The sequence below is a fragment of the Epinephelus moara genome, chromosome 19, assembly GCF_006386435.1.
Source record: "Epinephelus moara isolate mb chromosome 19, YSFRI_EMoa_1.0, whole genome shotgun sequence".
Taxonomy (NCBI): domain Eukaryota; kingdom Metazoa; phylum Chordata; class Actinopteri; order Perciformes; family Serranidae; genus Epinephelus; species Epinephelus moara.
In genome coordinates, this window is record NC_065524.1 from 6,030,311 (window position 1) to 6,043,753 (window position 13,443).

The following is a 13,443-nucleotide window of genomic DNA, read 5'->3' on the forward strand; positions in this document are numbered from 1 at the left end:
CTCCTGATCTACTTTTGGAGACTTTAGGGACCACGAGTAACCCTGCGTTCTCAGAGCGCAGTGTTCTGGTGGGATAATAAGGCACTATGAGCTCTCTAAGATATGACGGAGCTTGACCATTTAGAGCTTTATAAGTTAACAGTAGGATTTTAAATTCAATTCTGGATTTTACAGCTCATATGCAAAATTAGGCTTCAATTATTGCACAACATTTTATTTGATTTTTAGAATGACAATGGAGACTGAATTAGCAGTTCAAAAAATCAAAAATACATTGCATTGCAATTATCTGCAATTTTAAAAGGTGCATCGTGCTTTACAGGAAGTCATAAGAACATACATATTTTGTAAATGTATTTTTAGATTGAATATATTATCAGATACACACTGTACAAGGATGAATATGTGAAAAGTTGTTTTAAACACTGTGATGTGTTGTGTGACATTATTCTAATTTTAAACAATATTTACTGTTTCTCTGTATTACAATATTTGATTAAATTGTAATTAAATAAAGTTATTAGAGCTGAATTTGTTATTAGTTGATTCATTTTTTATTGATTGACAAATCAGTCAGCATCTGTTTTGATAACTGACTAATCATTTAAGTTAAAATGCTGTTTCTGGTTTTAGCTTCTCAAATGTGAGGATTTGCTGCTTTTCTTTACACCATTGTAGAGATTTGATAACATCATCTTCGACTGTGGAAGAATGACCAATGAATTATTGATTATTTTAAGTTATTATAATGAAACTAATATTTTCTTGCATTAGTAACAAGGGCAGGCCAGTGTCTCAGAGTTCCCCCCAGTCAGTGAAGGTGTCATTGTGATTCTGCTCTCTCCTCAGCGTTCAGTCCAGGGCTCTCCCGTCAGGTCCAGGCCCCTCCTTCCGTTTATCTTTGCCACACCACAGCCGCCACGTCCAAACCCCCTGTCTGCCAGACTGGCACAAACTGACAGGTAGGTTTCCATCACAGCAGCTGAGCAACACCAAGAACTCACTGCAGGCTGTTGTTTTCATCTTTGATTTATAACTGTTGATTATCCCTTTCTTTAAGTCGCTCACAGAGTTCAGTGACTCCAATAATAAGTACATTTTGCAGACTGAAGCATTAACTTTCTGCTCAGACTTTAGTACTGTATTCTGGTGTAGTGGGTCAATTCATCTTGGTTAAGTTAATTAAAGGACTATGACAGTTTTTTATTTTACTTTTATTTACTATTTTCTTTAAGAGTTTTTTTTTTTTTTTAAGATTTTAGGCATTTATTGAATAGTTCATAGTGCAGACACAGACAGGAAATCTTGGGAAAGAGAGATAAAAGGGGGTATGACATGCAACAAATGCTGGTATTGAATCAGGGACACTGCAGTTGTTTGGTATGTGTCTTCATTAGATCACCAGGGTACCCACTTTTTCCATTCTTGATTTTTTTTTTTCACTTTGTGGATTGCCCTTGGTTTCTCTGTATTTCAGTGCAGTATGCATGTACTTGGCATCATTTAAAAAAAAAGACAATGTTTCTGTCTCTGTGTGTTTTATCAGGCGTGCGGACAGAGTCAGGCAGGAGGAACATGTCCAGTCTAAATCAATCGCTCTGGAAAGAACAGGTATGACACGTTGGATGTTAAAAGTTGTTACAAGTTTATGGGAGCTCATCTAAAATCCCCTTGAGTGCAGGAGTTGGAGAAGTGTCATTTAAGGGATTCAAGGGTCAGAGGTCATAGCACCAGGAAAAAAAAGAATAAACCAAACAGTCCTGTGAACTTGAAGGACCATTCTGTGTGGGCATTGATTCATACATCAACACAAAGTCGTCACAAACTAGCCATGCTGCTTTTCACTTTAGAACCACAACAGCTGTGTTTTCATCTGGATTAGCATTAAACAGATCATCTCATAATTTATTTGAGTACTGGGGTGGGTTGGGAAGACAACTGCAGATAATGCAGCCTTTTATAAGCTCAATATAGATTTAAGTAAAAGTGTAATTAAATTATTTAATAGAATCCCTATTCTGATTATCATAAGTACTTAGTTTTCATAGTTAATTTATTCAGACTGATTATTTTGCTATTCAAAGTCAGTATTTGAAAGCATCCTGACTGACTGTCTTATTTGACTTCACAGTGATGCCGAAAGGAGCAGTGACGGACAGAGCCATCAGCACACCAAAAGGTAGGAGCCCACAGCGCTGTCTGAACCTCTGCAACACATCACACACCTGATATTCAATGCATGCTGTCATCCATAAGTGTGTATTAAGTCAGGTCAGTCAGGTTCATAAAGCCCAATATCACAAATCACGACTTGCCTTAAGGGGCTGTGTAATCTATACAGCGTACGACACCCTCTGTCCTTAGACCCTGGCTTCAGATAAAGAAAAACTCCCCTAAAAACACTCCAACAGGTACAAAAATGAAAGAAACCTCACACATGCAATAGATATAGTATGCACAGAACAAGGTTATTGTAATTTACTTAAACTAAACTAAAAACTAAACCAAGGTGTGAAAAACATTTTAGTTAAAGGAGCAAAAAGCGAAATTGTTTCACCGCTAGGTTTGCTGTTGTGCACTGCCTGTAGACCAAAACAAAGTGTGTCATGAGCCACTCCTCCCTCTACCTCTGCTCTCCACCACCACCTCCACCCCCCACTCGCCTCGTCTAGCAGTTAGCGATGTCTCGGTCTCTGCTGTGTTGAGCTATTCCCCAGCCTACTTCAATGATGATGGTACCTGTAATAAATGTAATATATTTGCTGAGATGGAGGCGAGGCTCAGTGACTAGAGGAGCTGGTAGAAGCGCTCCATAGCTGTAAGTTACTCCAGTAGCTGGTGGCAGCCGACTCGGCTAGTGCTAACACCGGGAGCTAACGCTAACGTTCTTCCTCTTCTCCGTGAGTGAGAGCGATGTTTTAGCCTAGCGGGCAGCTGGCTCGCGGGTTAATGTCTGGAGCTTGAGCAGCCAGCTGCCTGCTAGGCTAAAGCATCGCTCTCACTCACGGAGACGAGGAGGAACGTTAGCGTTAGCTCCCGGTGTTAGCACTAGCCGGGATCCGGGTCGGCTAGAGCCCGCCAGGCTGCCCGCCTGGCTCGCAAGCTGCTCAAGCTCCGGACATTAACCCATCCCGGTGTTTCCTCCGCAGCCTCCACTTCACCCAGCTTCACTCAGCTGCCCAATAAACCCGCTGCTTCTTCCCACTTTAACCTGAAGTGATATTTTAGCCTAGCGGGCAGCCACTAGGCTAAAACATCGCTCTCACTCACGGAGAAGAGGAGGAACGTTAGCGTTAGCTCCCGGTGTTAGCACTAGCCGACTCGGCTGCCACCGGCTACTGGACTAACTTACAGCTATGGAGCGCTTCTATCAGCTCTTCTAGTCACTGAGCCTCACCTCCATCTCAGCAAATATATTACAAAAATGTAGCCTCGCGGGGAGGCTACATTTTACAATGCTAATTGAAAATGTTAGCTGGGCTGCCGGGCTAACTTACTCACTTAACACAACCGTAACGCCTGACCCATTGCTGGGACCGAGCCGCTAATAACTCAAGCTCCAGACATTAACCCATCCCGGTGTTTCCTCCACATGGGGTTCACATGAAAGTACATGAACGCGCAGCCGGACCGGCTTGTAAACAATGGGCTGGAGATCAACACAGAGAGAGGGTGTGTGAGGTCATGCTATACTCCAGATGAAATTACACCTCTAGTTCTTCACATAGCAATTTTTAATTCCTTCAACCTAGAAATGATGAATTTTGCTTATTGCTCCTTTAACCGAAATAAAAAAAAAGACCCTGAATAATAATAATAATAATAATTTATAATAATAATAATAATAATAATAATAATAATAATGAAATATATACAGGAAATGTTTTGAGTTTGAGTCTTTGTCAGTTTGATCAAACTTGTCAACACCACAAGCATGAAGAGGCACTGGTACATATGTTTATTGAGACTGGGATGTCAACAGCCCATTTTACACAAATATGGCGCTATAGACCCACTACAGAGTCCCTTCTTTATGCCGCCTTTGCATTTTTGCACAGAACTAAACAACAGCTGCATCATGCTGCTCCAGTGTGTGATTTCAGACAGCATGCCGGCATCGCAGAAGCTATAGAGGCGGGCGTTACATGTGGCACAACGACGTCCGCCTCTGATGTGACATATAACAAAATTGTTGGCAGCACTTGAAAATGATAACAATGGCAAAACATGGCAATAACAATCAACTTCCCTGTTATATGGCTGCTTATCTCGTCCTATGCTTTGATGGTAAGGAGCTCCTGGACGTCATTGTTTTTACAATTTGCAGACATTGACCGCTGCTGTTCTTCATCTTTGAGTTAGTTGCTAACTGCTACAAGCTACCTTTTACATCTCCCGCAGTGGGTCGCACACACATGTCATCAAAACGTATATAGCACGGTGAGGCAGCATAATAATGCTGTATTTCCGCCTTGAACGGGCAGTGTAAAAGGAACTAAAATGACGAAAATGAACAGATACTAATAAAACGACAATAAAACTACTATTTAAAACTACAAAAATTCAATTGAAATCAGCAATCTCTCTCTGGAAATTAACTGTGAGTAGACTGAATTAAAAACAAAAACAGCACAGGCAATCTAAATGACAAGAATTATACATAGGATATGAAAATGAAAAAGATGGATCCAGGAAATGTCAAGCACCAGACTGCAGTTTGAAAAATCATTTCTCACTGCAAATATTGTACACAAGGTTCCCACAATTATGAAAAACTCTCTTTCCAGGCCTGGAAAAGTCATGGAATTAGTACAATCCTTGAAAGTTTTGAAAAACATTTTGTTGTGTGTGATGAAATTAATTGTTATAGTAATCTCCGTTGGATAACCGTAAGCCTAATCTAACAAAATGGCAAATTTGTTTTCTGTAGCTAGCTGATGATGAAACAGCTGTGCTCTGTAGCTATGCATCGATGCATGGTCTTTTTTTTACCATCACTTACAATTTATCATTTTCTTTCCACGTGTAGTCTTTCCCTCCATATATGACAGGTAGCTGGAATTATGTTTGAATAGAGTTTGAATCTGATGTTTTTGAATGACATTTCAATAACTTTTAAATTGTGCAGCATTTTTTAGATTGAGCAAAATCTACATTAGCAGCCTAGGGCTATTAGTTACCACTCAGACCATCAATGCGTACTTTGAGCGTGGTAGTTCAAAGGTACAGAGCATATGTAAGGAGCTTTTTTTTGTCAAACAAATTAACTGACAGGCCCACGGAACTGTCTGCTGTCACTTCCTCACTCTGGGAGCACTACTGCTCTGTGTCTGCGGCCATCATGTGATAATATAATTAACCTTTGGAATTAAGTGTACCGTACTAGAGATGGGCAACACAAGCAAATACACTATTCGAAAATCGTGGCAACTATTCGATCCATTCATCTTTAAAGGCCCGAACATACTCGGGCGGAACGGACTCCGCGCGGACTCAAAGCGGACTGTGCGCGCACACCGGTGACTGCTCGGCATGTATTTTTCACATCGCGGGGATTTTTCACGGACATTTTTACAGGAAACTACAACGTGGAAGTGCGCTCAACTATGAAAGCCCGAATGACTGCGGACATTCCTAACGGAGTAGTAGTCTCTGCATGTTTCTCCTGTTTGTAGAAGAGCATCAAACTAGCTGGTAGCCCATCTCACACCGCTGTAGCAATCCTAGACTGCCCTCGTGCGGTTAGGAGCTGAATTGCATGTCAAATATAGGGGGAGAAATAAGACGGCGAATAGTAATAGTCGCATTAAAAAAACGATTTTTCAAAAATAAAACGACTATTCGAAATTCGAAAATCGTGACCCATCCCTATACCGTACAGTTGTGTTCATGTTATGCGTTGTGAATGGTCATGGGATTTTTTTATTTTTCTTTTAATGGGTCCTTGAAAAGTCATAGTAAAGCTTTGAAAATGTGTCCCTTAATAATTCATGGGAGCCCTTTCACACATGGCTGTGTTCTCATAGTCTGAATGCTTTTTACTTTTAAATGTGCTTTTGTTAATCTCGAAAAGTTCAACATTTTGGGAAGGAAAGTTAATAACATTTTTTTACAAGAGTAGGAAGTTCGGATTGATATCAATCTTATGTCTGCATGTTAGCAGTCAGGACATAGTTAACTTATTGTTGTATAAGGACTGGAAGCAGGGAGAAACAGCCAGCCTGGCTCTGTTAAAAGTTAAAAACATGCATCTACAAACACCTCTAAAGCTCTCTGATGAACACCATGCATCTCGTTTGTTTAATCTGTTCACCAACAGAAATCTAAAAATGAAAAAACTAGTAGTTTTAGGGGGAGTTTTGTACTGCTACTGGTTCTTCTATTAATCTTAGATTACCTCTGATTGATTTAACATTTCAGTCCAATCTTTATGTGTTGCAGATTTTGTCATTTTAGTGTTGTCACCTTATTGAGAAGATCTTTTATCTGACCCCCACACCCTAAACCCCAACTGTCCATCTGTCCTCCTCCCTGTAATCCAGGTGTCAACATCAATTTAACTTTTGATGAAGGACTCAGCGCAATCTTCAGTGACCGAGGAACAAGTAAGTTACTCTGACTTCTCTCGTAATCTTACTAGCTAGGTGTTGAGGCAGCAGTTAATGAGTATGAGAACCTTCTGTCTTGTTAAAAATCAACCTCAACTCTGCATTTACTTTTAGATGGTTTAGGTTTAGATAAATCTGTGTCTGCTGTGTCCTCACAGGTCTCGTCGGGGAGACCAGTGTTCTTCATGTGCGGTCAAATGAGCAGCAGTAAGTTCACTACTTCTGTCATTGCTTTCACACGGTCTTTATTTTCAGTCACAGTTCTAGTTCTGCTGGCACTTTCTCATGTAGTTTGAAGGAGTTAACAGTAACAATAATATCATGTAAATAAATGGTAAAAGCTGTGTTTTTAATTCATCTAAACCAGCATTTGTGAATAAAAAAATGATCCATCAGAGATTTCCATTTCCGATCTACACTGAACAACAATTTAAACGCCAACACTTTTGTTTTTTTACACACTCAATAGATATATTTCTTTAAAATTTGATCACAAATTTGTTAAAATCCATGTAAGAGAGCACTCCTCCTTTTCCAAGATAATTCATCCATCTGACAGGTGAGGCATATCAAGATGCTGATTCAACAGCATCATTACTACACAGGTGTGCCTTGTATGATGGTCACAATAAAAGATTACTCTAAGATGTGCAGTTTGATCACACAACACAATGCCACAGATGTCCCAGAATTTCGAGGGAGTGTGCCATTGGTATGTTGACTGCAGGAAATTACTACCAGAGCTGTTGCCTGTGAAGTGAATGTTCATGTTACTACCATAAGACTTCTCCAGTGTCGTTTTATATATTTGGCAGTACATCCAACTGGCCACACAACCACAGACCACGTGTAACTGCATCAGCTCAATCGGCTTCATTGTCACTCCCAAGATTCACAGAAAAAACACTTGTGTTTTGCTGGAGACATTTTCCCCACAAATACAAAATGCTAATGTTATTAGCACAAAACTAAGACATTTTATATTGTATAAATTAGCCTAGCAGCTAGCAGAGTTTTCCTTTACTCATATGAAGTCAGGAACAACAGCAACATTTAACAAAGGTAATGTTACACATTTCGGCTCCATTACAACTTATAAGGTTCACCAATAAAACAAAAACTTACTACATGCTTAATGCATTGTGGTTTGGGTCTTTTCATGGGATATGTTGACAGTTTAAAAAAGATATGAATAACCCCCAGCCTTACCCTTTAAAGAACTGGTACACCTAAATTACAAACAAAATGAATATCTATCTCTCTCTCTCTCTCTCTCTCTCTCTCTCTCTCTCTCTCTCTCTCTCTCTCTCTCTCTATAAATATATATATATATATATATATATACATATATATATTTTCCTTCCTCGCCCAGTAGGGGTGTGCCATATTATCTCGTTTACGATAATACCAGTATATTTTTTTAATATGATATGAAAAACGTATATTGTGATACTCGCGATACGTCGGCTTGTTGACATACTGACATCATACTGTTACCCACGGCAACAACAAGCATGGCTGAAAACAAAATTATTACTGACTCAGTGGTGGTTCTAAAAAGAGGAGCAGCTTCAGTAGTGTGGAATAAACTGTGGCATCCTGAATGTTTTATGAACATCCCCGGACTTCTCAGACTCTCATAGTGAATTACCGTGAGTTACTCTCCCTGCAGAGGGAACTCATACAGCGGCTCCTCTGGCAGCAGCACATAGTCTCTCCCTCTCCTCTCTTGCCGTGCACACATGGGAGTCGGTATCATCACATGATTAAACCCTTGGTAATGTAAACCTACGTGACACTCAGGGCTCGACAAAAAAGAGTTATGGTAGCATGACAGCCTGTCACAGGTTACAGCGTGATGATTAGAGGAGAAATGGCAGAGCATAAAGGTCAAGGTGGGAAAAAAACTAAATCATTTAGGATTTTGCTAAAACAGAAGTAATCTCCTGCTGATTTATATATAATGATTCCAGGGTACATTTTTGTATTTGGGAACTGTTTAACCTTTATTTCATCAGGCAGATTTGCTTGAGATCAAGTGATCTCTTTTACGAGCAAGGCCTGGCCAAAATGGCACCATTAGAGAACAAAACATAATAAGACACACATAAAGAAAAAGCACAGACATGAGAAAAAGAGAGGAAGGCCCAGAGTCCTATGGAGGGGTTATGCCCTACAAATACAGTCTGGTGGGGGAAGGGGGAGGAGGAGGAGAGGGCTGGATGGGGCAGAGAAGGTGGCAACAGGGGATCCTGAGGAGGAAAAGTTCATGTTAAAGGAGCTATATGTAAGAAATCTAAAGCAAATAGTCGTAAAATCCTCCTAATATGTCACANACTGAGCTACAGCAGCACGGCAAGCAGCATTAGCAGTGTCCCGGTACATAGCATTAGCAGTCTCCTCAGCTGTATCCCGGCAGCAGCGTTAGCAGCAGAGAAGCTGGACTTGCTCGAACGGTCCGCTGGAAAACCCAAGATCACGGACGCGGCGACACGGCCCTGCCATGGCAGCCGTCCGTGGGCAAACAAATCAGTCTCCAGCGTGCCGCTGTCCAGCAACCTCGAATCTGTAGGGGAGGGGGGGCGGACACGACTTACGGCACTATTTTGAATTTGAGTGCAGTAACCATTTGGGCCACATTCTTACATACAGCGCCTTTAAACAGAAACAGTGCACCACAATACACACTAAAAGAACACTTGCGTGATGATGATTAAATACTATGCAGTAAAACATTTACACACTCCATTTGCCATTATAAAGCCTGTTAGTCGAGTTTTAAATTATAAGTTTTAGTGATTTTTGAAGACTGTTCCAGGCGGAGGGAGCAGAGTACATGAATGCGCTCTTCCCAAGCTCAGTATGAGTTCTGGGGACAGAGACAGATAGAAAGTCCAGAGAGCCCAAACTGTATGATGGATTTAATGTGAAAGTGAGGTAGGTGCAGAGGTATGAGGTGAGTAGTCCAATAATTGCTTTATAGATGAAGGTGTACCAGTGGAGAGGCCTGCGAGCAGACAAGGACAGCCAGCCTACTTCATCTATATTTATTCAGGCTCCTACACAGACACACGTGACGCGAGTTGCCAAACCCCCTCCTCACCATGCTGGCTGTGTTTGCAAAGTAGGACTGTTGGGGCGGGTTTACATCAAAACAATCCCCTAGACGACTTGCCCACACAACGTACAAACAAATCCAAAATTCTCCTTTTACGAGAATAAGTCAGATTATTGGTGGAGGTAATAGTACACCAGTGATGACATATTTATGAATGCAGACATCGATTTTTGCCAATAAACAACTAAAAATGTTACACACTGTCCCTTTAAATAAAAAATAAATAAAAGTACTCCATGAAGTATTGGATGACATGGTTTCATCAATGTTATCATAGCTATTTGGTACACAGTGGCTACTGTTGTTGCAATACGCATTTGAAACAGTGAGGCACTAGAGTGCGCTATCCGGTTGAATGCAATATATGATTTCAACGTCAGATGGGATAAATTCCTATATCTGTGGCTTTAATAATGTTTAATTAATAATATGTTTTTTTCTAATTTGTCAGAAATACCCTGAAATATTGTGGTATTTTAGGGCACACCCCTACAGCCCAGTCAGTGGTATCTCTCCATGCAGATAGTGTTGGTTGTTTTTGTCCAGGTTAGGAGATCTTCTATGAGATTTCTCCCTCCACCAATGGAAGCTTGTCCGATACGTTGCATTAATATTTTTGTTATTTTATACTCCATGCAAAGGTGTGTTAGGAGACAGTTTTTGTTCAGAAGATGTGATTTAAAACTCAACTCTCTTGTGTGTTTCAGAGTTCCTGGACCAAGGCAGTGGAATGTGCAGTCTCCTCTCCGCCAGAAGAAAAAATCATCTAAAGTTTAGTTGCCATACAGCGTCATGTCTTTGCTTCTGTTTTTTGTCTTTACACAACTGCTAATTTTATTACTTCTTACATCTCCATTTCTATCTATGTGCTGTTGATTCATATTTTATAATCTTTGTTATTGGTATGTTTGTATCACTGTTTGTATTTTTTTTTTGTAATAAAGGTGAGCATGATGTCAATACATCTTAAGAATTTTTTGTCCAGATTCTTGCACATATACATTATTGTCAGATCAAAATCTGTGCTTTCTTTGGAACATCCTACTTTTATGCCATATTTTTATTACATACTACGGTATGTTTTAACTTTCAGCTCCACAGCCTTTGAAGTGAGAGTCAGTGGAAATATTACACTGTTAAATCCAAACTCTAAATCAGTACATTCAGAAGTGTTTACATTACTTTAACACTGAGACAACAAATCCTTATATCAGTTTCTATTTCAATAATTATCTCTAAAGAATGTTTATGCCAGTCAAAGATATTTCAATCAGGAGAGACTTCCTCTGAGAGAAGAGAATGTATGAGTCTGAAAAATAGAGTATGAGAAATGCAAAAAAAAATCTTTGCCGATGGGACCCCACCATGATGTAATCTATTCCAGGAGTGTGGTAAAGACATAGCAGATCAGGGAACCCCCTTATGGAGTCTAGATGTTTGTGGTTGTAATGGTGGTGATGAGATGAGGAGTGGGCTTCTGATGAGCTTGTCCTGGGCTCTGGATATGGTGACTGGAGGTGAATGGGGTGGAGGAGGGATGATTCTGCCTAATATGACAGCTGACAGGAGCAGAGAGGAGAACAGAGTTATAGTTTGGCAGTAGCAACATGAAAGGCTGAAGGAGATCGTGGCAAAGTTGGATTGGCTAACTAGGAGAGGGAATGTCCATAATCAGCTGATGGGTGGAAGTGGGATAGAGACAGAATTGTGAATGGATATAGCATAAAGAAAGTCTTCCTGACTGAACTTAAGCAAAGCTTGATTTCTTCTAGTAGGAATGTTTGGATGTCTATGTAACAATCAAGTGACAGGTTAAGAGTCCAGATGTTACTCAAATGATCAATCCAGTTTAATGAGTAACAACTGCAGTGTGTAATAAATTCAAGTGAGCAACAGCTGAGCCATAGTAATGAGAGCCAAACATCTTGGACCAAGGTTTTTCAGGCCAAGGACCGCTTAGCTGAAAGAGAGAGACCAGGGACTCCCTACTACATACATTGTATAAAATTGCATTGCATATTAAAGCATGCAGACGGGGGTTGTAAGGCAGAAGGCCCTATCAGTCTCAGGCTGCAGTCCTGACCTGGGCTGCCCTGACAAAATGTAGCAAAACATTTATTCAAGTGAAAATGGTAGTGTGATGGAAATTTTGTACTTCATGAAGAGAGATGTGAACTGAAGTCACACGCAGGACTGTTCAATGTAATTGTGACCTGTGACCCTTTTGTGTTGTTTCATGACACATGTAAGGCATTGAATAATCACTCAAGGTATTGATATATACTCAAGGTTATCACTTCCTTCTTTGTGAATGTTTCCTCTAAGTGCAGAAGGGCAGAGTGATAACACACCCATAGAGACAGATAAATACATTGCTTATCTCCTTAGACATTGAGTCTTCACTTTGTAACCGACCTGCATGTTGCTCTGTGAATGCTCCTCTTGTACAAGATTAAACCCTTGTTTGAATCTTGAGCTGACTCCGATCTCCTTCCTCCAGTTCTAAATTATTGCAGAATTATTTTAACAGGTAGTGCCTTGAACACCCTGTTGTGTTATGCAAACACACTGCATATATACCATGAGGTTCAATTCAATTCAAAATGGCTTTTTTGAACGGGAAACACCTCACTGCTGACTGGGTACCACCTCTGACACACCCACCAAACGAGACAAAATGTACCTCAAACCTTATTGCACACCGTTTCACAGAAACATGTTGGTCAACCCATAAACTGTAGCAAAATGGTGCACATTTTGAAATTGAACATACCCTTGTATTTACCTCCAAGGAAGGTGAGGAATGGAAACTCCCCTTTCACAAGGCAAAATATGATGGATTTATTTTCATGTGTATTTTCAGACATATTTTAATAATTTCAAAGAATTAAACAATAAATTGTCCCACACCCTCTGTTAAAGACCCAGGTCTAAGACCCTTCCAACTTAAGATATATGTACACTTCTCACCAAATGGATACAAAAAAATAAAAACTGGATGATATGAAATTTTTCAAGATATGACTCTTTCTGTAGACTACCTGAAAATGATGTCTAACTCATTTTGTACAACACAAAAAAATATCACATTTCACTGATTCTTGAGAGTCATGACAAAATATGTCCTACATAGAAAAGTCTAATTTATATCAAAAATGAAGAAATTCATCATGATTGACATACTTATAAAGTTAAATCTAAATGAATTGTATATACCTATGTGATTTTTAGAATATACTTTTTTATCTTTTTGGGGAAAATTTGTTTAAATGTGTGGTCTGTGGTTAGAAGGTCCATGTTATTGCACTTGTCCTCAGCAAGAGGTCACAATATTGACCATCCCAAAAAACTTTAAAAAAGCTCTACAATTATGAAAACATATATATCAAATAAAAAAGAAGAGGTTTAAATATAAAAAAAAATGCATGAAGTGAACGTCAAACAATATTTTCCATAAAAATCTGCCTATCAAAGTTGTGTCCTCAGTTTCTGTCAACTCCGTCAGATTTTTTCATAAAACCCATTAAATCAGGAAATAGCATGGTCAGCTATATCCCTGAAGACCCCTTTTCATCTCCCTGCCTGTGGTGAATGCAACACTACCACACATGCTCTGGTACGTTTTACATTTTTTGATATTTTAGACAAACAATGTCAATATTCCTATGGTCACAGCTGGACCATGTCAATACCATCTTTCTGTTAAGATACTTTTTT

At 39.7% G+C, this 13,443-nt stretch overlaps 1 protein-coding gene across 1 annotated transcript in view; it reads left to right on the forward strand.

Annotated features, from left to right (window-relative positions):
• The window catches only part of ncapd3 (non-SMC condensin II complex, subunit D3), a 50,692-nt gene extending 40,002 nt beyond the window's left edge, over positions 1–10,690 (forward strand). The window contains exons 30-35 of the mRNA XM_050070672.1: positions 850–962; positions 1,547–1,611; positions 2,132–2,179; positions 6,543–6,605; positions 6,767–6,815; positions 10,434–10,690. Coding sequence (XP_049926629.1) covers positions 850–962; positions 1,547–1,611; positions 2,132–2,179; positions 6,543–6,605; positions 6,767–6,815; positions 10,434–10,503 — 408 coding nt within the window. The 3' untranslated portion in view covers positions 10,504–10,690. The remainder of the gene's footprint in view (positions 1–849; positions 963–1,546; positions 1,612–2,131; positions 2,180–6,542; positions 6,606–6,766; positions 6,816–10,433) is intronic.
• Positions 10,691–13,443: the final 2,753 nt, after the last annotated feature.